Source organism: Antedon bifida, chromosome 7 (assembly GCF_963402885.1).
Source record: "Antedon bifida chromosome 7, ecAntBifi1.1, whole genome shotgun sequence".
NCBI lineage: Eukaryota > Metazoa > Echinodermata > Crinoidea > Comatulida > Antedonidae > Antedon > Antedon bifida.
In genome coordinates this window covers 15,459,963-15,487,050 of record NC_136232.1, presented here as the reverse complement: position 1 = coordinate 15,487,050, position 27,088 = coordinate 15,459,963, and the positions used below count along the sequence as shown (strand labels likewise).

The 27,088-nt window shown below is 34.6% G+C and overlaps 2 protein-coding genes across 3 annotated transcripts in view; one reads left to right on the top strand and one right to left on the bottom strand.

Moving 5' to 3' along the window:
- The window catches only part of LOC144849173 (uncharacterized), a 28,228-nt gene extending 16,563 nt beyond the window's left edge, over nt 1-11,665 (bottom strand). Inside the window, exons 1-3 of the mRNA XM_078706201.1 lie at nt 11,410-11,665; nt 7,582-7,825; nt 4,255-4,400 (exon numbers count right to left, since the gene is read on the bottom strand). Coding sequence (XP_078562327.1) covers nt 4,255-4,400; nt 7,582-7,825; nt 11,410-11,504 — 485 coding nt within the window. The 5' untranslated portion in view covers nt 11,505-11,665. The remainder of the gene's footprint in view (nt 1-4,254; nt 4,401-7,581; nt 7,826-11,409) is intronic.
- A 351-nt stretch (nt 11,666-12,016) lies between these two features.
- Nucleotides 12,017-27,088, top strand: part of LOC144849175 (transcription elongation factor SPT5-like) — a 50,615-nt gene continuing 35,543 nt past the window's right edge. The window contains exons 1-6 of one of the 2 annotated variants that reach the window (XM_078706203.1): nt 12,017-12,137; nt 15,376-15,468; nt 16,171-16,276; nt 18,007-18,139; nt 19,066-19,197; nt 19,998-20,097. In XM_078706203.1, coding sequence (XP_078562329.1) covers nt 15,394-15,468; nt 16,171-16,276; nt 18,007-18,139; nt 19,066-19,197; nt 19,998-20,097 — 546 coding nt within the window. In that variant the 5' untranslated portion in view covers nt 12,017-12,137; nt 15,376-15,393. The remainder of the gene's footprint in view (nt 12,138-15,375; nt 15,469-16,170; nt 16,277-18,006; nt 18,140-19,065; nt 19,198-19,997; nt 20,098-27,088) is intronic. The other variant, XM_078706205.1, reaches the window with a different exon arrangement.

Below are 27,088 nucleotides of genomic sequence, written 5' to 3'. Positions count from 1 at the left end.
AATGGAACAGTAAATGTCATTTAAGAACTTTTATTTACCTTTAATAGCTTAATATTTATTTGAATAAATGCCAGGGGCATTTATTGTTCAGTTCAAAATGCAAATGTAATAAATTGAAGATCATGTTTAATCAATGAATTTTACTACAAATAGAAACGTTCGTATGTACTTTGAGGTCCAGAGAATTTGACTTCAGAAATTGGTTTAGGATTGGTTTAAACACATTTTGAAAATGTGGTGAAAGGTCAAAAGGTCAGGGTGAAAGGTTATAATACCAAACACCAACAGGTCCTTAAATCTCGACAACCACTGGTCACAACAGGGTAATTTTGGTCTCAAATTGATCAGAAGGTAGACATTTATATTCAGTTTAATGGGACATTTTAATCAAAAAAAATGCCATTCCTGACCTTTGACCCACAACCCAGGGCATGTATGTATCTCCGTAACTACTGGTTGTAGACACTTAAATTGTTCGCCATATACATTTTGTTATTTGTTGCACATTTTGAAAAATTTTACAAAAGGTCAAAGGGTCAGGGTCAAGGGTTATATCAACAAACACAAATAGGTACTTGTATCTCGGCAACCACTGGTCGCAGAAAGTCAATTTTAGTCTCAAAATGTTGAGAAGGCATGCATTCATATTCAGTCTAATGGGACATTTTAGTAAAAAATGACTAGAAATGCCATTTCTGACCTTTGACCCACAACCCAGGGCATGTATGTAACTCCATAACGAATGGTCATAGACACTGAAATTGTTCGCCATATACATTTAGTTATTTGTTGCACATTTTGAAAAATGTTACAAAAGATCAAAGGGTCAGGGTCAAGGGTTATATGAACAAACACAAATAGGTACTTGTATCTCGGCAACCACTGGTCTCAGAAAGTTTAGTCTCAAAATGTTGAGAAGGCATGCATTCATATTCAGTCTAATGGGACATTTTGGTCAAAAACAGTGAGCTGTAAGCCAAAGGCTAGAGGGCTCCAGACTGAAAAGTGATTCCAACAGGAGGGGGAACCAACAAGATGGTATTTAATATAAAAAATAATAATCTAATATAATACATTAAGACCACATATTCTTGCCAAAGCACAGTGTAGTTTTTATAAAATTAAATATATTGTTAATCGCAATGGAATGAATAATTAATAATTTGGTAATCTAGCATTTTTTGTATAACGAGGATCATATAGAATGCGTTCGCGTATCGTTCTCACACAGATAGGCTCAACACAGGCATAGCAGTGCGTACAGCGTAGGGCATATCTGATTGGTCGATTGCAGCCGCCATTTTGTTGGTTCCCTCTCCATGGACAATCACTTCTTGAACTGCGATAACACTATAGATTGCTATCCAGCCTTCGGCTATTACAAATCACTGGTCAAAAATGATCAGAAATGCCATTTCTGACCTTTGACCACATACCAGGGCATCTTTATATCTATGAAAGTACTGATCGCAGAAACTTAAATATGGTATCAAATTGCTAGAAATATACATATACATTCATTCTAACAGAAAATTTGGTTAAAAGATGACCAGAAATACTATTAATTACCAATGTTTCAAACAAAACACATATCTCTACACAAATTATTCTTAGACAGTATAAATGTTATGCAATAACTGATGCTTTAAATGGTTTCATTACAGGAATTACAACAAATCCGTTGACCCCTGAGGACGATCAAACATTGATAGAAACGTCGAACAGTTCTTTTCAGAATGCTAATATATAACTTACCGTAATTATCCGAATAATCGCCCCGGGCATTTATTGTTCAGAGGCGTGTGTAGGGGGAGGGGTGTTTATTCGGTGGAGGCGTTTATTGTTTTTGGGTGTAATATGGTAACATGTATAATCAAATAAATACACCCTAGATATAAAAAAAATACAACACAATTAATATCGTAATAAGAATACCTGGATTAAACCAATCATGATATTGAAAAGGTATCGGAGACAACTATAATAGGCCAATTCATTGTCATCATTCTGTATAACACTGTTGCATAATATTTTTGAATGTCACCGACAAATTATACATATACACGTCTATTCCTAGTGTACTTAATAAAACAATATATATTTCTGGAGATTTATTATCAATACAACTAGAAACTTAGGTTTTTTTACTTTTTAAGTACTACTGTAAATGCATTGACAATAAAAGCATCAGAGGTGTATTTTAAAATCATGTTATAGATCATGATAAAATCATACTACAACACACTACAGTACACAAGGGTCTTTTCAGGAAAGCTGGACCTATTGTACAATAGTAATGAAACTATGTATTGGCATGTATATGCAAAAGACAGTGTTGATTGTTGACAAATTGTTGTTACAAACAAACAGATGATAGAATGAAGATCCATATCAACAATTGTGTAATCGTGTTTCATATACTAATAGTGTCTCAAGGTTCGTTAAATGGAGCTTGTGACAGTGTCACTTTTATTCTAAAAGACAGAAACATTGTTACAAAAGCATAAAGAGGAAAATAAATCATGTAAAGTACCTTTTATCAGTGAGAAATGAATTATATATCATTATTAAAATTAGAGTATTTATTCAAATAAATCACTTTCTGATATTAATTGTGCTGTTTTTTTTTATATCTACTGTAGGTAGTATTTATTTGATTATACCTGTTACCATATTACACCAACAAAAAATAAACACTCCCCTAAAAACCAAAACAATATGCCCAGGGCGTTTATTAGGATGAATTCGGTAATTTACTTCTACCATTCTGAAAAGAATTCTGTTAACAAAATGTATATTTCGAACAATTTAAGACCAAATTCAAGTGTCTACAACCAGTAGTTACGGAGATACATACATGCCCTGGGTTGTGGGTCAAAAGTCAGAAATGCCATTTCCGGTCATTTTTTACTAAAATGTCCCATTAGACAAATATAAATGTATACCTTCTGATCAATTTGAGACCAAAATTACCTTGCTGTGACCAGTGGTTGTCGAGATTTAAGGACCTATTGGTGTTTGGTATTATAATCTTTCACCCTGACCTTTTGACCTTTCGCCACATTTTCAAATTGTGTAACCAAGCCAAAATTGATTTTTTGACCACCCTAAACCAATTTCTGAAGTCAAATTCTCTGGACCTCAAAGTGCATACGAAAGTTGATCTAGCTATTAGTATTAGAGTAAATATTGTGTATGCATGTGGTGGGGCGTTTTTTCGAGGAAATAAATAAAGGTCTCACGGCGTTTATTCGAGGGAGGCGTTTATTCAAAATGATGTTCTACTCCTGCATACTAGATGTTCACCCAAATCGATGACACTTCAGTTTCAAACGAAACGTTAGTTAAACCAATCTGAACACTTTGCTGTTATGACGCCTATGCTCATGCTAACCATTCGCGTTTTTGCAAATTGACAATTCCAATCGCAATTTGCGGAAAAAAAATTATATCATTCGCAAAACTTGCGAAAATAATTTTTCCTTAAAAACTCAAACTTTGTTCGCTTAGGCTTCAAATATTAAAGTTTTATGTAAACCACAACGACTTCGCTGCCGTCGTCGCCAGCCTATAAATAATAAGTGACAGCGATGTATCGTTACTTGTCATCAACGACGTTTTTTTCGCGTCACTCGAATAAATTATAACGAGTTTTCCGTTAGGAGGCTTATTAATAATTGTACAGGCGAGTAGTTGTAAATCGCGTTATCTGTAAATGTACACGCGCCCGACAAAGAAGCTGCGGATAACCTAACTCGTCCATAGTGACGAGTTCAAATCTAGTTATTATTTTATATTGTTTGTGATAAAAAACTTTATCCAGGCAGGCTGCATATGCTGATAATTGATAGGGGCTTGACGCCGATCATACATAACTCGGCTGTGGCATTAGTCAACCATTGAATAGGCTATGGCTGTGGCGACTGATATCGCGTCAGGCCGGTGAGGCTGCAGTAGATAGGCCTAACATATTTTAATGCGGTCATGTTTTATTTGTATTTTAATCACAAATTTTGAATGAATAAAGATAAAAACAATACAAGACAACAACCTATATATTTATTTTATTAAATTAGCCATTTTCATGGTTTTTAAAATTTGCTAAAGAATTTTCAATTTTGCGAAAAAAAATGGGCGACCTTTCGCAAATTTTGCGAAAGAAAATTTGACCTTAGTGTGAGCGTAGGACGCTAATTATAATATGACATTATAAGCATAACTCCATGGATCTGAACATACGTATGTAATACAAACCTGTGGTCAGAATCAGCATAGAGCCAATTTTGTACTCTTTTTGATCTATGTTTACGGTGCCGTCTGGGCTTCTTTTCTGCACTTCCACTCGTACTCTTTGAAGGACTCGGCTCAACAAACAATTTCTCTGTGCTCTCTGTGTGCAGCTGGAATATTATCAGAACAAAATATTTATTGTCAAACCTCTCCTATCTGTATTGTGTTCATCTATAGGTTTTGATAATATATGGAGTTTTCGCAGGAGCACGTAAACATTAACTTTAATGCTATTTCCCAACATACAACGCGCAAGCTCCGCCCATTTTGTAAACAAATCGATCTTTGAAGTTTTACGACAAACCTTAAGTTATGAAAAATAGTGTCAATGAATAATGTTAACCGAAGGCTATCGAAACATGGAAAAATCATTAAATTTCTGCAAAATAATTAAGAAAACAAATGGTAAATTTAAAGTGTTAATAATAAATGTTTTTAATTAAGCCAAACAATAAGAATTATTCATCGCAATATCCTATTTATCGCCCAATATGCATAATTAAACATGCCTAGCTAGGCTCTAGGCCCAAGGTATTCCATGATTTGTTTTAAAACGAGCAACATATGTTGCGTGAGTGTGACACATGCTTTGCGTTCTACACTTCCCGTCGAAGCACGAAATAAAAAACGAAAAAGTATGTTAATGCAACTGTTCACTGAACTACGCTAATATGCAAATGAGTAGAATTGACGTCATCCATTAAAGTTAACGTTGCGAAAGCCCCCTAATAGCAGGTAGCATGGAGGTAAAATTATCCGTGTGATGCTAGCAGATTTTATCTGCCTGTAATAAAGGATGCAATAGCACAATTAGATTAAAAGTTTACACCTGACTGTCGAAAATGTATTACCAACTTAAAATATTAAAAATTCTAGTTTATAAAACGTATTAATGACCATATTAGCTGCTCCTGTAAATAACATATTTCCATTTAGAACAGATTTATTAAAAATGCAGGAATATAAAATACAGTTACTTATAAATTCTTGGTTTTTTCAAATTATAAATTATATAGAGATGGTTCTCGAATACATAGTAACTTTTAGCGTTAAAAAACGATTTTGAATGTACGTATCGCAGGATAAATTTCGGTTACAGGAACGAATAGACATGGTGATTTATGTATTCAACTACTGTAAAATTAGCACCCTGGGAATTACTTCTGAAAGAGAAACTTGTCACAAAATGAGACCAATTGTCTCAAATTTAAACAAACTTAATTGTTTTGTATAACATTAGGGTTGAGGGATGGTAAAGAGGATGGGTGCAAATAGGGACAATTTTTAAATATATTCTTTATCCATTCAGTAATGAAATATTAATTGTTTTCATGTTTACAAATAATATACTCACTAAACACAGTAAAACATTGCGATTTAATACTTTGTTGAAACTGTCACCATCATAGTCAATTGAAATAGTACAGCACATGTAACGATACACCACTACGACGTTTATATTTTTTTTGTAATTACAGTATTAATTAATACAAAAGTTGAGAAGCAACTGTCAGTAAAAATAGGCCTATGTGTTTATATAATATTAATAAAAAGCACTTTTAATCGGGGCAAATCATAAATTCGCTTTTATCGTCAATAAATAAATAATTATCTAATTCAACTTAATTAGTAGGCCTAATGGTGTTCAATTGCTTCTTAGAGCCAAGTCATACTTAAGTTGGTTCCTTAATCCACCAAAGTAGGCCTAAGTTCTGCGTTTAGGGCATGTGATTCTTCGTACTGTAGGCCTATCCTATACTGGCTTTACAACGCTACTCATGCCATTAAGGGGTGGGTGGTGGTTTAACTGCAATAATAAAGTTGATTGTACAGATATAGACGGCGACTGAAAACCATAGCTCATTATCTGTTTTTAAAAATACCTATATCCAACCTGTGCAGCAGATTGAAAAAAATGGATCGAATTTCTGTTATGGGTATACTTGCCTTTTGTGTTATTACAAATAAACTGCATTACTGTGAGTGTGGAAGGCAATACTGTTAGATTATAAACACATAATATACAAATAAACTATATTACTGACAGTTGCTTCTAAACTTCTTGTATTAATTAATAATTACAAAAAATATAAAAGTCGAAGTGGTGTATCGTCACATGTACTATACTATTTCAATCGACTTGACAGTGACAGTTTTAACAAGTATTAAATCGCAAATGTTTTTTACTGTATTTAGTGGTATATTATTTATAGGCCTATAAAACATTAAAAAAATATTTCGTTGCTGAGTGGATAAAGAATATATTCAAAAATTGTTCCTCTTTGTGCCTTCCGTCAACCTTAATGTTACATACAAAACACACATTGGGTTTGTTTAAATGAGTCAAAATCAAAAATGTGGACTCATTTTGTGACAACTTTCTCTTTCGGAAGTAATTCCCAGGGTGCTAATTTTAGTTGACTACATAAATCATTGTGTCTTATTCGTTTCTGTAAACGACAATGTAGTAATAGTCCTGCGGTACGTACTGTATTTGAAATCGCCAGTTTTTTTGCGCTGAAATTAATGTGTATTCGAGAACATCCAATGTGGGCATGACCTAGATGGTAAGCGAGCGAAGCAAGCGTATCATCTAGTTTGTATCGTATACTAAATCTATCAAAATAGTATTTTTAAAAGAAAATCGGCCTGTCTTCAACATTCTGTACTCGAGCTGTTCAACCGGTTTTCAGCTATTAAAAACAATTTTCGTAGGAGGAGAAAGGAAAATGCGAAGCATCCTCGTATTATTTTGTGCGGGTATTTTTCAAGATGGACATCCATTAGACAGTGTATATCACGATCGGAAAACACCCCTATTTGGGTCAAATCGTTGAACCTAAATTCGTTTTAATTGTCAATAACTAATTATCTAACTCAATTTAATTAGTAAACAGTGTTACATTACATCAGGTGGTTAAAATCAGTACCGAAAGTATGAACCAACTTTATATACCATCGAGTAAAAATTCTAGAAGTAAGGCGCGATTTACCGAATTTTGCCCTTACATAAATTTATATATAGATTAGTTTTTCCCGAATTGTTAAATAATAATGGTACTGTTGTATTACAAAGTAAAACCTCTACTGTGAGTGCGAGTTGAAACTTAAGCATGGTTTTCACTAGAGACGCAACGCAAGGACGTAACGCAACATAAGGGATTTGACCAATCACAAGCGATTGATTTATTCGACTGTCGCTTGTCATTGGTCAACACGCTTGTGTTGCGCTTACGTCCTTGCATTGCGTCCCAGTGGGAACCAAGCTTTATCTTGGTAGTCAATACTCACATTCATTTCACCCTTTTCATCTTCACTATCAGATTTCTTGTCCTTTTTTCTTTTTCGTTTCTTTTTCTTCTTCTTTTTTTTAGACACATCTTCTACTGGATCATTATTCATCTGTTCTATCATACCAGCCCATGGATTTTGGCTTCCACGAAACATGTGGTGGGCATCAGATGGCATTTCGTCATCTCCAGAATCAACAATCTCACCGTCCTCCAGGATCTCACCATCTTCCATGGCGTCAACTCTGCTTATACCAAAATGAGAATTACAGTTATTTTAAATTTGATTTATGCGATTTTCTGCAAGCATATCAATTATATAGACCAAAATAGTTGGCTGGAGGAGTGTATTCGGATAGCTGCCTGATCTACTGTAGCATACAAAAGAAATGTTCTGAACTCAATCTAATGTATATAGTTTTTTTTTATTTAAAGATACAGTATATTGTCCCCCTAAAAAAATATTGTTTAAAATATTTTTTTGTTGAATGTACCATTTTAATGTCACCTAATAATTTACTTTGACCAACAATTGGATTGGGAAAAAAATATTTACCTTAAAAAACTGTAATTTAAAGCAAAAAATTGTCAAATTGTCTGCCTGAAAATGAATTTTTGGTTAAATTTTACTGTTTTTTCATAAAAATTGCAAAATGGTTTTATTCAAAGTCAGATTTTACAAATCTTTATTTTTTCATGATTTTGGGGGACAATAGATCTTTAAGCTCAGGATGGACCAGGTCAAGTAACTTTCCTTCTATCTACATTTTCTTTCATTTCAACAAAATACTGTAATACATTGCTGTAAGTTTATAGTATACAAATAATGAATGTTTATGAGTGTGAAAGACTATATTTCAGGTCAGAAATCAGAAAGATGAAATACAACATTTCATCTTTCTGATCTACTGACCGCATATTTGGTATATTCATAGTCTCTCGCGACAGAGCAAAATTTCAATCGGAGATCGATCGCCTCTTCTTGTTGTTATGGGGTTGTAGTTCCGGTCTTCAACCAGTTGATAGAAATTCACCATGCTGTCGGTGGATCATGCACAAAGCCGCTGGAGCATGTGCAAAGCATTGTTGTTATGCAGTCATTAAGGGAATGCGCTTTCTGTGCTTCACCCGGTAAAAATCGGAGTGTTATGTGGAGCGATTGATAGGGCACTTTAACTAGACGGTGCGCACAATAAGTGTATTTCTGAACGCGATTAGTCAACGTTGCATGGCAAACATTCTCACAATAGAAAGCATCACCATTAGATATCACTTTTCCATTAGGTAGGGCTAATTTCAAATGACACATGATCTAAGTGTTATAATACTGTACATTATTTGCACATTACACACAATTATCTAGCAATGTACAAGATTTCAAAATCAAAATTCGGCTTTAATACAATATTAATTAAATTTTTAATTTAAACCTATGAAGTGTTGATAGATGACCGAGCATATTATTCATTTACACTCCCTGCAAAAGTCTGTAGTTGACCTGGAATTATGTAAATTGGGTCATACCCGGGACACGGATATATATTCAGTGTCAAGTCGTATCATGTACTTCATGTTCGTAATGTAAACAGTCCCATCTATGTTTCCCAGTTGGTTGCTATCCTCGCTCACTACAGTATTTAAATTTTATTTCAATAAACATTACTCTTCATGAGTAAGTTTTTCTTATTCGCATTAAACAAATTGTTTATCTCTTTATTTTGATCAATCGAGAATATCATGTAACACAGGTTGGCATTTGCCAGTGTAAACACAAGCAACCCGTGTCATTCCTGGGTTGTGGATATAAAAAGATTGACTGCTCTATAGCATAAAATTAGGTGGAGGTAAATGCAAGTCCTATTTTTATTCTGAACGTAGTAGAATGAGCTCCAGTTCTTTTCCACACCGCCTTATCCTCTGTAGGACAATACTCCTACCACAATCTATAAAAATCCTGGCTACAGGTTTGGTATCCTCTAAATAGGGGTTGGCCAGTGTAAAAATATAGTTCTGGTTCATAAAGCGAAAGTTTCCCAAAGGAGGTGTTCTACTCACTGTATAACATAGGCTTTATTGATATGCCGACTTGTAATCTTTTTGTAGATCCCATATGAATAATTCATTCATTATTATTCAAGCTGTCTTAATTTAACAACCAGAGGGCGAGGCAGATCAAGGCCTAAAAAAGTTGGGAAGTGCCACAGGCTGGGGCTTCTGGAAAAAATGTACTTTTTCCTGAGCTACAGCACTGCATTCTGAGCTACTGCACATCGTCTTCAAGGGTTAATGATTGATAATATTATCTTTTTTCATTACAATATTGGTGTAATCAATTTGCAATTATATTTAGGAAATATATTATAACTGTAGATAACAATTGAACTGGGTCACATGAGTTGATGGTCAATTTGTATCAATTTTGCCATTCATTCAATACATTTTTTATTTATTTTCCCACATATTAACATCTTGTTGTTTGTAGTAGTACTGTACACCAAGTACTGTAAATAGAATAATTGTTGAAATGGCCATTTTAATGTTATCATTTTACCTTTTGTTGAAACAGGGGAGTTTTCAGTATACAATATTTACAATTACTCAATATCTAATAGTGGTTATTGAGGGGAAGAGGGGAAAGCAGTATTTCCCAACTAGAAGGGGAGGTGGAACTGTGTCATAGAAATCTCTCCTGACATCTACATATGAATTAACGTCCCCACATCCCTCCAAATATTGGCCATTTAGCACTTCATATTACAATATTGTAATTAGGCCTAGCTTTGCATTCACTACTGATGTGAAAAAACTTCAGAAATTGTGATTATAAATAATAATGTATAATTTTTCCTTATTTGTTATGGTTAATGTCACATTTCTTATTGGCTGTGTTAAATAATATTGCTTTGCTTTAGGATCTTGTAGGGAAAGGGGTACACATTCTGAAATATAAAGGGACTTAATAAATAGGTATCAAGGTTTTGATGAAAAAAAAAAAATTAATTGTATATAAAAATGAAATATAGTAAATTGGGTAACAAAGAATGTTGTTATATATCACTAAACTTAATGCTTCGATTTAAATGGTTGAAAGTGTATGTTGTTATTTTTATTCATTTCATTCATGGTTTGGTTTTTGTTGGATGGCATAACTGAATGAAGATGTTTTTTCCATACTGTACTAATATTTTTCCATCACACAATTATTGTATTTAAACAAAGACATTACACTATTTAAAACACATTATTAAATAGGTAGGTGTCCTTATTGTTTTCATCCTTTTTGAATTTGATTTTATCCATCAAAAAATGAAATGTATAAAAGAGAAATAACATAGGCCTAGGCCTAGTACTTAATTTGTATAGTAGTACTATTTACAGTACTAAGTTTAAGTAGTAGTTTTTAAGTAGGTGCAAACATAGGCTAGGGGGATTCAAAATAAAAACAAAAAATTTGGTGGTGAAATTGGGCGATTTGAGTTTGATACAATAGATAGAATATACCGGTTTCACTAGCTATTGTGTTTCCACCCCATGCATTAAGATTCCCATTTAATCTTACCTCTGCCTATAATGGTATAAACTACTTTGATCAATCTGAAGGTGAATTACGTCATTTCACATGACGTCACCCATATTATTTCCCTCATCCCCTTAAAATTTGCATAATATAACGCCACACACACAGCTCCAAGAATATATGCTGGAATTTAAGTGTAAAAAGTGCGACAATTAAAGAATTTCTCACGTACAGGACAAACACCATCATTCTTACAACATACATAACAATCAATATTGAATTATATACAGCATTATGATAGAATTACTTGACCTTTCTTTTTCTTCCTTTCCCGAACCACAAGAAGGATCATCATTTTGATGACTGTTCATTGGGGGAATATCATCAGACGGGGTTTCTAACGCCATTACAGTTTAAAAACGTTGTGTTTCCCAATGATATATCAATAAATAAATTCTCTGAACTGATACGTATAAGATGTTCACATTATCCTCTTTCGGCTACAAATAATAACGTTGAGTTGAGGGAATTTTAAGAACAATTTGTAACGCCTCGTAATCGTTTCAATAGCAAAATGGCGGAAATACAAATGATAACTACGCATGCTCAAAACCTAAGCTATTTTCTACGGTGGTTTGGAAGTAACACTGATTCTATTTGAGAAATTTGTTAATGTTTTAAAATAGTTTAACATGTTTCTTCTCATATTATTTCATCTAAGTTATTTGAAATTTTGATTTATACATTTCGTAATAATATAATGATTTAAAAACAAAGCAAAATGTTACGATGTATTAACTTGCCATGACAATTTGTTTCTCTAAGCAACGAATGGAATCGTCTTGCTAAACACAGTAGCCACGGCGCGCGACGACATCCATCATCATGCATGCGACCCGGCCCCCAACGATCTGATTCTGATCTTCTCGGCGGCCGCGATCATCCAAAAACAAGGATAAATACCTGTTTATGTTCTAGAAATCAGCGAGAATTTTTCTTTTTTTGACTGTTAAGGATTTCAATGCTATAAATCCATAATTGTAAGTAATTACTGGTTAAAATGTTGGATTGGTTTTGTATTAATACGGCATGTTAATTTGAAATCAAGAAGCTTCACTCCGATCCTGGCTGCTGGGCTGGCTTGTGTATATGTTGTGATAAGAGGTAGCCTAAGCTATATATATAGGCCTAGGCCTCCTAAATAGTAGGCCTAGGCTAGCTAGGAGGGCGCGGAGGAGAGTGGGCCGAATCGTCCCGGATTCTAGCTGGCCTAGGTAGCAGGATGATTCGGCCCAGAGACGTTTCGATCCGGGACAATTCGGCCCATTTTTTTTTTATAGATACTGTAGGCCTAGTAGTAGTCTGGGCTCCAGACGGAGTTTTGTAAAAATATAAATATTTTTGCACATATGGCGTTTCATACGTGTATTACTTGAGTTTGGATACTCCGTCTGGGGAAACACGCATAAGTCACGTGGTTTGACACCAAGAATTCTTGGTGCATAAATTATCCAGTTGACTAGTTTCAGCCGCATGCCATTGGCTACTCAATCGTACGTCGTTTTAATATTCATATTTCAGAATTTCAAAGACTCAACATCTAAGACGATGCGCATGCGCTATGTTACGTTTAGACAATGTGTACTTGGGTACATTGATGAAAGTTTCTGAAGGCTAGAAATGATTGGCTAGCTTCTCCGCCAAATCAAACATTGAATGGATCATTTATTATGCGGAGAAAATTTGATTTAATTCCCACCCAGACCCTGTCCTGTTCTGTGTGGTGGTGTAGCCCTGCTGTTGTGTGCCGGTCGGTGGTGGTATGTACCTTATTGGCGTTTTATTTGGCAGGTCATACGTACGAGTTGAGTAGCCCTACGAAGGAGGCCTAGGCCAGGACTAAACAATTAATAAACAAAACAACTTGGCAACACGATTTTATATTTCAACAGTTGTTCAGTCTCGATCGTACATTCAGCACTGTACGTACGTACGTACTCGATCTTTTTCATTTTGAAACAAAATGATCATTGGTTGATTCGAAATCCATATTTACATACCGCCCGCCCCATATAGCCAAATACGGTATGATAACCTACGTCATTCTTATCGTATGTTTGCGGTCTGCAAATCGATTTCTATACGTGTTTCACAAGTCTGTATTTTCAGACAAAAATCGCGGTCGAAATAAAAACAAATAAATTTAAAAAAAGACAATAAATACAGACTTGGGGCAAGTCTAGCCTAGTAGTAGTGTAGGCCCATACATGCCATGGATGGAGGTATAAAATATTAGCGCCGTGGCTAAAGATACGGTACCATATCCTAACTTCCGTTTGCTAAAGGTACGGTAAAATTGCATTACATTACATCATAATCAGCCAATGGATACACTGGTACGTGTGTGACATCATCGTAAAAGGACTTTGTGGATTTTTTTTCATATTGTGTCTGTAGAGAATGTCTATCGGCGGAGCCAGGCTGCATGGATGTGTGGCCCTGGGGCTAGACCTAGCAATGTTGAATCCAGAAGTTTAATAACGGGCGACAATGTCGATGCTGTAGTAATAGAGCAAGTTCATGTTGTTGGTGGACGTTACATAAAACATGCACTCAATCTCAAATCAAATGTTATTTCATTATACAACATACAGAGACAGGGTTAGAAATTAACCACTAAACCTCAGGAGCCAGCAGGGCTACCAACAAATAAATGTTAGTCTTCCTTATCAAAATCTAGTGGCCCCCCAATTGTTCTTTTTTAATACCGTTTTTCAGAATTTGCAGCAGCAGCCGCCAATGGACATGTTATTGCAGTGCACATCCAAACAAGCTCCAAATTTGTAACATTGAGGCAAAAAAAAACAGAAAAACATTTGTTGACAAAATAAAATATTTAATGTTTCTTTAAAAAAAATTGTATGATGGGGGGGGGGGCGTCTAACTCACCAACTCTGGGGTCATACGATTTTTGGAAGAAATCAGGCCAACATGTTTTTATTTTTCATGGCCTGGCTAGGCTTGTTTCAGTGGCCAACTAAGCCTATTTGGCTATAACTTAGCCTGGCAGTGGCTACAGAAGGGGGTAGGTAGGCCTGGCTAGCCTAGATAGTATTTGGCCTATCTAAGCCTCTAACCTCTTACGCCTAGCAAATTGGAGGAAAATTGTTTTTTAATGAATTCTAGAGCACACATTTCTCACATTTTATCTGAAAATGTGACTTGTACAATTGTGTGAATTTCTTTTGAAAAATGAAATTTCATAAAAATTGGTATCGATTGAAAGGTTGAAGCTTCATCTAAATTAATACGAAAAAATAAACATGATGGGAGCATTTTCAGACCACCTAGGAAGTAGTCAACATTAAAGACCCATTCCCTACAATTTGTGACATTTTGTAAAAATAATGCATATTTATTACTTTAAAAACATTATATTTAAAACCAGGTCATTCCTTGTCTTAAATGTACGTTTTATGGTAAATTATGATAAAAAGAGAGAAACAATGCACTACCTAAGTAGCTCATGGTGAATGTCCTCTTGTTGGCCGTCTTTAGGCCTAGCTAGGCTTAATTTTGTAGGTCAAGCTGGTAAACATCGGTAACATACGAACACATGAAAACTTGTAAGATTGTGTAAATTTCTTTTGAAAGTCAATGTATTGTTCGCTAATTAAAATCCTATCTAAAGCTAGAAGACGTTTTTGTAGCCGCGCTACGCTTCGGTTATCCTAATTTGGCCCGACATCTGCCGACGAGACGACATCGGGCCCGTGGGCCTCAGCTCACGCAGAAAGAGTTTCGGCGGCCCACACTATAAATGATTTAATCCTACCTTGGGTTAGCGAATTACCTGTATAAAAACAACACCTACCGTAGGCTAGAATAAAAAGTTTTAATTATAATCATAAATATTATTTTAATTGATTTTCGAACCGCTAAAAATAAGAATTAAGCCCGTGCTTATTATGTGTTCGATTCGATTTCTATTTTAAAAATATAAATTTCAATTTTGTTTCTGTATTGTTTCTGTCATCTATCTACAGGTATCTGACTCATAGTTTCTTCAAGTAAGCCTACAGTACATACAGGACAAATTAGAATTGAAGAGACGGATGCCTATAATACTTTAATATGTTAAAAACAGTGAAAACTGATACAATAGGTAGATTTTCCTGTGCACAAAAAAAACCAGAAATCTCGCAATTGTTTACATTCCTAAACTATACCAGTAAAGTTGTCTTGTAACTTACAACACCCAAACTTTCACCTTTATTTTACCTTTAGGAGTCAAGTATGTCGGACAGTGAAGGTAGTGCGTTCTCAGATGTTGAAGGCGACCAAAGTGCGCCAGAGGAAGATCAATTAGAGGTTTGTCAACTTACTAGTATTTTTAGGCATTTTGTGTTTTTTTAACATGCTGAATCTGAAATATATATTATCCAATCTGCAGTGCCCAACAAAAACCAGTACCAGTTTTTTTTATGGATATTGAGCTAGCATTTTTGGTTTTATAGTACTGTAGGACGTAAAGTTTTATTCGTATTAAGGACAAATTGCATTAAATCGTGCGTAACCTTTTTCTCAATGGTTTAGAAAGTGTGTTCATACATTCCTGGGCACAATTATATTCAGCTACATAACATTCTATCATCTTTGTATTGTGTGTGGAGTGCCTTGCATTCACTTTGACAATTTTTGTATCATCAAAGCTTTATATATTCGAGAACCATCCGTGGGCACGTACTACTACTAGAGGGTATGTGAGCGTATAAAATGACAAAATAAATGGTTAAATTCAACCAAAAATCCATTGGCTGGCAGCCAATTTGACTATTTTTTGCTTTAAATTATAGTTTTTTCAGGTAAATAAATTTCGATCTAATTTTTGGTCAAAGTGGATAATTATTATGTGAAATTAAAATGGCATATGCAACAACAAAAATTATTAATTATTTTTCAGGGGGACAATATATGAAAAACACCATTACAAATTAAGTGTTTTCTGTGAGAAAATAGAGTATATTATTATTATTATTAAGTATTTTTTAACATAACCAATTTTTATTTTAGGGAGATTTTGGAAGTGATGAAGATGATTATGATTCAGATGACGATGATGAAGGAAAGCACAAACGACCAAAAACTGGAGCATCTAAATTCATTATAGAAGAAGCAGGTACAGAAAGAAAATACTCATCCTTCAGTAGCCTAGTCTAAATAGGGCTTACACTGTTAAAAATTTAATCCCACCTTGGGTTAGTGATACACCAACATCTAGGCAACACAAAATAAATGCAAAACCAATATACTCCATGTTAATATCATAAGTATATTCAAGTATTACGACTAGACTAGAAGTATTGTTCATAGCCTACGATGTATTGTTATGATAATTTTCTACGTGTCGCAGAGTTAATAAACACCATTGTCATCGCCTTTAGAAGCATGGACAATGCACACAAACAATGTATTTTTCACTAATTAAAATCCTATCTAAGGTTAGAAGTTTTTGTAGCCGCCCTACGCATCGGTTCCTAATTTTTCTGGACGTCTGCCGACGAGACACCATCGTGCTCGTGGTAAGTGGGACTCAGCTCACGCAAAGTTGAGGCTAGCCTAGTTTTGGCGGCCTACACTATAAATTATTTAATTCTACTCTGGTTTAGCGAATTATAAAAACACCGACACCTAGGCTAGGACTCCAAAAAATATATGAAAAATCATATTCCATAAAGATTTAACATAGGCCTATATTCAGTTATTATTTCGACATGTGTAAAGAAAATGGCACGACCAGAATTTGGAGTGAAAAAAACATGCGAGTCGTGGGAACAGTTTAGGGAGTACAGTATTACGTTTCATGTCACGTGACACAAAATCCAGGTACACAATCTTAATTATCTGTAATAAATAAATAATCTGTATTATCGTGTCGGAGAGCAGCCACCCTCACGGACGGCCGTACTGAGTTTTAAAAAAACACATGTGAGAGGTTGTGGTTAAAACAGAGAGTATTGAGTTTCATGCTATGTGACCAAAAAATCTGTATTAATTACGGTCTTCTGTCGGCAGTCTTTTTGAGCAACCGCTTGAACGTTCTGATACTATATTTAGAATGAATTGTTTACGATCTTTTTTGTCGGCATCGTTTCTGGATCGACTAGACGTTTGCTGTATTGTTTTTATAAGTTGGCCTAGTTCATTGAGGTTCACCGTCGAGTTGGTAAACATGCACAAAGGAAACGTTTATGATTAAAAAATATATATTTTTGAGTAATTTACAACTTAGTCCTCCGCCAGTCAAAATTAACACATTCAATTTCACACCTTGTTACTTCACTAAGAACATCGTAGGGTTGTTTATTAAGGTTACGAACTCTGTATGAACTTCAGAACGTAGCTCATTGAAAGTTTTTTATTGAAGTTATGAAGCCAAAACAATGTAACCTACATGATTTTTTCGTAATCGTTTCCTTCATGCGTGTTTACCTACTCAACGGTGTCCTAGCCTAGGTGTCGTCGTTTTTATAATTCGCTAACCCAAGGTAGGATTAAATAATTGATAGTGTAGGCCGCCGAAACTAGACTAGCCTCGACTCGCGGGCCGATGGTGTCTTGTCTGCGGATTTCCGTCCAATTAGGATAACCGATGCGTAGGGCGGCTATAAAAATTGACGTCTACTATCTCTAGATAGGATTTTACATTGTTTGTTTGCATTGTCCATGCATGCTAAAGGCGATGACAATGGTGTTTACTAACCCTACGAACCACCCTACGATCGACGCGTAGATAATTATAACAATACATCGTAGGCTACGAACAATACTTTGTAGGCTACGTTCAGAGAACAATGACCTACGATCTACCTTAATGTACTGTATTATGTATTTATTATTTTTTTTAAGATGTTGACAAAGATGACAGAGGAGAAGAGGATGAACTGGAATGGGAAGCTGGAGCTGAAGACTATATTGATAAGAATTTCATTGAAAATGATTCAGAAAGACATGGTGCTCAAAGGCTACATCAATTGTTCAAGTACTAACAAAAAAAACTGTCTTTAATATGGAAATGATATTAACTCCAACTAAATTCAATGCCCCCCCCCCCCCCCCCCCCATTGCATTGTATTTGGTTGGATTTATATCATTTCCATAACAACATTTTGATTTAATACTAGTTCTTTTACCATGAAAATAGCTTTCATTTGCATATTGCTGATGGCCATTATAGCACTAACAGTGTATATTGGATGTGCATATTTGTATAAATTATTTGTAAATCTGTGGTTGTTGTAAGTTATTTTCTATAGGCCTGTTGATCAATCACTGTTGCAATCTCAGCATTTCATAGTTTTTATTTTCCAAATTTTAGTTATTGCTTCCACTGCATACTGTTTTTTAAAAAATGCTTTTATATACCTGGTGTTGGAGGCCCAACAGAGTTGTCCAAAACTGTGTCAACAGTTTTTATTTCCTTTCTACAGATGAGAATAAGATTTAACTACTGTTTACTGTTGATATTAGGGACTTAACGAAACAGAACGGTTAGGGGAGGATTACAAATATCCTATGTTCGCTAGAGAGTAAAATCATAAACAGTCGACATAGCCGTTGTATTAGTTACGCACACCCCTCGCGAGGACGACAACATGCTTACTACAGTGCTACTGTAGCTACTACTAGCAAATATTAGGGCTTGTAAACCGAAATATACGGTAGAGTTTCGAAAATTCTACTTTTTTAAGTTTAATTTGAACTGTATATTTAAGGTTATATGTACCTTATTTCTAGTCGTTTTCCATAAACGGGAAAATGGCAATTGTATCGTCCTCAAAAAGTTAAGACGACATAATTTCATGCTAAGCTCCGTCAACTTTGTTAATTCATTCATAAATTATTCATGAGCACCGTCCTGTGGCTTCCTGTCCTATTTCGTAAAGTCCCTATTGTTTTAAATTATAGCCAAGAAGATGAGGAAAATCTTGAAGAATACTATAGGAACCGGTATCAAACCTCATTTAGCAGCAGACAGTACGTTGATGAGGATGAGTTGCCAGATGAAATTACTCAACAGGGACTGCAACCAGGTGTCAAGTAAGTTGTTCTCTATTTATTTCTTACTTGTACTAGGTGACCTCTTCAGTAGTAGCCCAATGTACAGTACTATAATCAGCACACCCACTAATCTTTTCCAGTAATGTACCAAGTTGTGCACATGAGCAGTGTAATATATGGGGCTTTACATTCAGATACAAGTCTCTATTTTGCTCTCCATCATGTCCATGTTTCTTACCTTCTATTCTGAAAACCTTAACATATCAGGGGCGGATTGCTATAAGCGGTCTATAAACAATCTTAGCGCTTAGCCGGCTATAATTTGTGACGTAACAAGTAGTCTTTATTATAGGCCATTGCTATACCGCGGTCTAACTTGTAAGCGGTCTTTAAAATTAAAGCCTACTCGAAGGAGTTTTAAAACAGTCTTAAACCTCTCTTTTTGTTGCTTTTACATATTATTTATCGTGAAAGATTGAACAAGTTTTAAGTGTTAAATCAAATAATAACGGTGATTTTATTCTTATATAGGCATAGAATAGATTTTCTCGCGTAGAAAATGTACGTACTGTTTTGATTTGAACTTATTTGGTATTCTACGCGTAAAGTATGCCCTCAATTTGTTACTTTATGCGGTCTTAGCTAAGACTGTTTTATAGCAATGGTCTAACAGGAGTGGCTTTAGTAAGATCGTCTATCTGATAAAGCCGGCTTTAATCGGGGAGTTAACACCATCAATTAAGACTGTTTTATAGCAATTCGCCCCAGGATAGATATTTGCAGGGTCCTTGCCAGCATGTCAAGGTGGTGGCATATTTGTATTTTGTTCACTATTATAGAGACCCAAATTTATGGATGGTGAAATGTCGTATTGGAGAGGAGAAAGCTACAGCCATTCAGATGATGAGAAAGTATATGGCTTTCCAGTATAAGGATGAGGTAAGTAAAATTTCCATTATTAAACAAATAATGAATTTTTATTAGTGTAATGGTACAATTAAGGTGAATGATGAAATAACTAACTATAGGCTTACATTTGATTCACATTGATTGGAACAGTAACATTTGGTTTTTAATTATATTAAATATTATATTTATTTGGATTTTATAAACACACCTACTGTAGTGTTAATATGTCAACAAACGACTAAACAATCCTAGGCCAGAAAGGCAGCGATACCATTACAAAACTTCGACAGGCAACTGGAACTCATCTAGGTTAATTTTTAATTTTTTCATGATTCCACATCTTGTAGAAACGTACATTAATTAACCAAAATCAATCTAAAGCGTTTTTTCGTTAAAATTAGTTCATACATCTCTCCAAAAATGTACTTCCATCGCGAAACCAGTCATGACATTCAATCTCCTCAGCGGAAGTACAAAATATGTAATGCTGTTGTATTTCAAAAGCAAACGCAAAAAGATTTTTTATTTAAATGAACCGATGCGGAGGGCAGCTACAAAAACTGATGTCTTCTAGCTTTAGATAGGATTTTAATTAGTGAACAATATATTGTTTGTTTGCATTGTCCATGCTTCTAAAGGCGATGTTTACAAACCCTACGATCAACGCGTAGATAAATATCAACAATACATCGTAGGCTACGAACAATACTTCGTAGGCTACATTCAAAGAACAATGACCTACGATCTACCTACGCGTAGGCTACAAAAGGTTACGCGTAGATACGAAGCAGTAATTTCTTGACCCGCAATCGTCCAATTAAATGACAGGAATTTATTTAGGTGTTATACAATAGCTAATAATGGAGAAGGCAAGTTAATTAGTATGTAAACTGTATGTTTCTATTTTAAATTGTGTTTGTAGCAACTCATTAGGCCTCATTATCACCCTATCCCCAGCTCAAAACTGATGAGGGAGGGCAGTTTTTAATTTTTTTTTTATTTACTCCCACATACACCGGTGTTTACTGGTCTGTCTCAGAAATTTCTAAAAATTGAAATTTTACTAAGCATGCTGTTGGCCTAGCCCTCTAGGCTAGTCTTCAAATTATAGCTCTTGCCTCTTGTACAAAAATGAAGTTTTTTGTAAAAGTAATTCTTGAGAAAATGCAATTTCAGTTTGCTTGTTACATTAACACTGCTCAGTACCAGATCATCAACTTTTGAACATTTTCTCCTATCTTTTTACACTAGCAGGTCTGAAAATAAAAATAAAAAGTGGTCCAGAATTGGGTTCCTAGTCCGGATTTAATGGAGTGGTCCTTGACCACATATGTATCTGTGTTTTAAATTTGGTGAACTTTTTGAGTAATCCTGCTACAAACAAATGAAAGCCCTCAGAAACTGAGTGACGTACTTGGCAAAATATATCCACTGATAGGGAACATGTTGAAAGATACATTTTTTTGCTTTAGGTATTAGCTTTACCTACATGATTCAATTCAAATGTATTATTATATCCTGCTGGGGTTTATAATAATGACCTTTCTGAAAACAAGGTTGACCAGAACAATGGTCAAGGAGTGTCTTAAAGCTGTGCTGATTTGTAACCCATGGAGTAAGCTTAACCGATCAGCCAGTAGTCTAATACTTTGGTCCATGTCAAAGAATATAAGTTTAAAATATAGGAGGCATGCTATTTAATATATCGTATGAAAGATAAGCTTTTGTGACATGACCAATAATATCAATTTTCCTAAAAATCAATAGGCATATTATATATACAGTACCTATGTGCAGAATGAAATAACAAATGACACATATGCTGGTACTATAAACTAACTATCAACTAACAATAGTTTAATTTGAATAACAATAGAACAGCAACGCCAAAACCAAGTGGGTGAACTTGAAAAGAAATGTTTTTTAAAACTACTTCTCGCATCAAAAAACCTGTACATTAAATCAAATTATGTGTTAAAATTACAAATCACAACTCTTGCTTCTCAAATGACGTTTTTTGGACAAGTGGTTCTCGAGAAATTGTTTCTTTAAGACTGCTCGCCGGCTTTTGAAAATTGTCTCCTATCTTTTAACACTAGCCGGTCTGAAAATAATATAATTAGTTATCCGCTTGGTAGAGCGGATAACTCCTTGTTATTGTATGGGATCAATATTTTTGGTTATCCGCAACTTAGTTGCAGGATAACCCTTGTGATTGTAAATATCTTTTTCATCTTCTTTGTTATTCTTCTTTCTTTCCCGGATTTTTGTCTACAGCATATCCCCTATTGCTTGTGAATATATCTTTTGTATAACTTTGTCATTATATGGACATTTACCTGAAGTTGTGCACCTCCATATTTTTAATGACGTTAGAGTCGCGCAGCGTAAGTTACGCGCAATTTTATGAATTTCAATGATAGGTCATAGATTATAAACCAAAAGTCATTTTGTATTGACACTTACTGAAAATTTAAGTCATATCAAGCGCAAACTTTCTATGGATTAAAAATGGCATGTTTTACAAGAAGTTACGCGCGCACGCGCATTTAAAATTTCAAAATGCGCAAAATTAATTTCTAATCAACTTTCTACGCTGATCATGACATTTTGAGCATGTCAAAAATTCCCACGCGCGCGAAAAAATGTACGCGTAAGGTGCGCACGGAGCATGAAAATCATGTGTTTTTCTCTTGAATTATGATTTTACAGCCTTTCCTAGTCATTTGAAAAAAGATTGACATAATTTCAAATTAAAATGATGTCATACGAACACGTTGATTTAGACCATTTGCGCGCGTTTTAGTTGCAAAAGTGACAAAATTTTGTCAAAATTATGCCTATTTTGAATCTATTATAGCTCCTCAGGATCAACCGTTACCCCCAATTTTTTTAATTTAATATAGAAGCAGATATGTTGTAGATATGAATTCATGCAGAATCTTTACCCCTCGGATGTTATGACGTCATCGTATGGCCACACGAATGTAAAATATTGGATTTTTTACTGTTTCGTTATTGCTCATTACATTAAATAGAGCGCATCTCGCTTATACGTATTCCATTTCTCCCGAAATTTTAAAATTGTCTACGTCAATCAACTATCTTTCGCATGAATTAAAAATATTTTAATTTTTATAACGTCATCATGTCTAAAAACGTAAATAACGGTGGTCACTTATTTTCATCTTTACAGTAAAAGTTCAATCTGTTATAGCTCGTCAGAATAAAAAGTGATAATCATGATTAAAACGTTTTCTGGAAGCTATTGGATTGTAGATACAAATTGATGTGAATATTTTGCCAATCAGATGCTGTGACGTCATCATATGGCCAGTTGAATTCAAAAAGTCATATTTTCATCTCTTGCGTAAAAGTTCATTGCGTTTAAACGAGAGCGCATCTCACTTTTTCGTGCCCAAAATTCTTCAAATTTGTTTTAATTTAATTATTTAGATAATTGGTTATCCGCACTTGGCGGATAACCCCTTGTTATTGTCAGGATCTTTTTTTTTTTTTTTTTTCTTTCTTATTCTTCTTTCTTTCCCAGAATTTTGTTGCGCGTGTATCTCTAAATCTTCTCAACATAACATTGTATAACTTAATCAGAAGATTGACCTCTATCTGAAGATGTCGTAATAAGGTTTTCGGTCCCGTCCGAGTTACGCAGCGTAAGTTACGCGCGATTTTATGAATTTCGCGTATTTAATTTATATCAAAAACCATTAAACCATTTAAATTGAAACTTGGCCAAAGTTTAATTTATATCATGCGCTAACTTTCTATGGAGAGAAAATGGCATGTTTCACAGAAAGTTACGCGCGCACGCACGTTTAAAATTTAAAAATGCGAAAAATCAATTTCTAATCAACTTTCTATGCGTTTCATGTCATTTTGAGCATGTAAAAAATTCCAACGCGCGCGCAAATGTTTACGCGTGCGGTGCGCACGTAGCGTTAAAACATGCTTTTTTCGCGTGATTTATGTTTTTCCAGCCATTTCTAATAATTTTACCAACTTTTAAACAATTTCGACTTAAAATCACGTCATACGAGCATGTGGAATTAGATAATTTACGCGCGTTTTTGATGAAAAAGTTCAAAAATTCGTCAAAATTATGCCTTTTTTTAAACAGTCATAGATTCTAAACTACATGGTTAATTTTATTTTTTATTACATATTCTGAAAGTAGATGAGTTGTAGATATCGAATCATGCATCGATATGGCTAACCCGACATTTTGACGTCATTATATGGCCACTCGAATATAAAATAGAGGATTTTTGTCTCTTACGTCATAGCTCATCACATTTAATAGAGCGCATCTCCACTTATCGGTATTCCATTTTCCGTTATTTTTTTATATTGTCTAGGTCAATCAATTACCTTTCGCATGATTTACCATTTTTAAAATTTTGATGACCTCATCATGTTCAAAAGCGTCAATAACTTTGGTCACTTTTTTTCATCTATTCTGCACTGAATGTAGTACGTATACAATATAGTGTTATGCTTAATATTTCTGTATTCTGTAGACGTGACACAAAATAGAGAGCACACTAAAATTGTTCCAATGGCATAATCGTTTTTCTGTGCTCAATATTCTAACGTATGACGTGCACGTGCAGTTTGCGTGGCGGATAACCCGAATTCGTCAAAGTGACGAGTTCAAATCTAGTTATCTTCTAAAATTGTTATCTTTATATGTCAATTTGATGATGTCATCGTGTTAATAATTGGATTTAAAAGATGGGTCTCGTAATTTTGTCTATGCTACACTGTATATAACATATACAGTTTATTCTGTAAAATACTGTAATGGTGTATGCTACATAATAGGTACAATTCAGCACTGTAAACATATTTATTTCATGTCATAGGATGGCATAATAATTGTCGAGGTTCATATAGTTAAGTATGTGCATGTTGCGTTTGCGCGGATAACCCGAACTCGTCAAAGTGACGAGTTCAAATCTAGTTGGTTATCCGCAACTAGTAAGTTGCGGATAACCCTTGTTATTGTAAATATCTTTTTTAGTTGCGGATAACCCATGTGATTGTAAATATCTTTTTTTTTGGTTATCCGCACTTGGCGGATAACCCCTTGTTATTGTCAGGATCTTTTTTTTTTTTTTTTTTTTTTTTTTCTTTATTCTTCTTTCTTTCCCGGAATTTTGTTCGCAGCGTATCTCTAATACTTGTCAACATAAGATTATATAACTTTGTCAGAAGATTGACCTCTAACTGTAGATGTGCAAGAAACTTCGTTTTATGATTTTAGAGTTGCGCAACGTGACTTACGCGCGATTTTATGAATTTCAATGATTGATCATAGATAAAAAACCAAATATCATTTTTTATTGAAACTTGGTGAAAATTTAAGTTATATCAAGCGCAAACTTTCTATGGATTCAAAATGGCATGTTTCACATAAAGTAACGTGCGCACGCGCGTTTAAAATTTCAAAATGCGTAAAATCAATTTCTAATCAATTTTCTACGCGTTTCATGTCATTTTGAGCATTTCAAAAATTCCCACGCTCGCGCGCATTTTTGCGCGCGCGGTGCGCACGTAGCACTAAAATTATATTTTTATGCGTGATTTATGTTTTTCCAGCCTTTTCCAGTAATTTTACCAACTTTTTAAACAATTTCAACTTACAATCACGTCATACGAGCACGTCGAATTGGATAATTTGCGCGCGTTATTGATGAAAAAGTTCAAAAAGTCGTAAAAATTATGCCTTTTTTTAAACAGTCATAGATTCTAAACTACATGATAAACTTTTCTTTTTTTTACATATTCTGGAAGTTGATGAGTTGTAGATATCGGATCATGAATTAATATGGCTAACCGGACATTGTGACGTCATCGTAGGGCCACTCGAATATAAAATATTGGATTTTTGTCTCTTTCTTCATAGCTCATCACATTTAATAGAGCGCATCTCCACTTATCCGTATTCCATTTCCCTCCATTTTTTTATATTGTCTAGGTCAATCAATTACCTTTCGCATGATTTACCATTTTTAAATTTGTTGTGACGTCATCCTGTCCAAAGGCGTCAATAACTTTGGTCACTTATTTTCACCTATTCTTCACTGTATGTAGTACGTATACAATATATAGTGTAAACTGTTTATACTTAGACGTGACACAAAATAGAGAGCACACTAACATTTTTTCAATGGCTTAAGCGTTTTTCTCTTCGCAATATTCTAACGTATGACGTGCACGTGGCGTTTGCGGTGCGGATAACCTAACTCGTCCGTAGTGACGAGTTCAAATCTAGTTCATCTTTATTCTTATTTCTTTCCCGGATTTTTGTGCGTCGCATATCTCTCATCCTTGTCAACATAAGATAGTATAACTTTGTCAAAAGATTGACCTGTAGCTGTAGATGTGCAAGAAACTTCGTTATATGAATTTAGAGTCGCGCAGCGCAAGTTACGCGCGATTTTATGAATTTCAATGATTGGTTATAGATTATAAACCGAAAGTCATTTTTTATTGACACTTGGTGAAAATGTAAGTCATATCAAGGGCAAACTTTCTATGGATTAAAAATGGCACGTTTCACAAGAAGTTACGCACGCACGCGCATTTAAAATTTCAAAATGCGCAAAATTAATTTCTAATCAACTTTTTACGCTGATCATGACATTTTAAGCATGTCAAAAATTCCCACGCGCACGAAAAAATTTACGCGTAAGGTGCGCGCGGAGCATGTAAATCATGTTTTTTTCTCTTGAATCATGATTTTACAGCCTTTTCTAGTCATTTTAAAAAAGATTGACATCATTTCAAATTAAAATGACGTCATACGAACAAGTTGATTTACACCATTTGCGTGCGTTTTAGTTGCAAAAGTGACAACATATTGTCAAAATTAAGCCTATTTTTAATCTATTATAGCTCCTCAGGATCATCCACGAACCCCAATTTTTTTAATTTAATATGTAAGCAGATATGTTGTAGATATGAATTCATGCCGAACCTTTACCACTCAAATGTTATGACG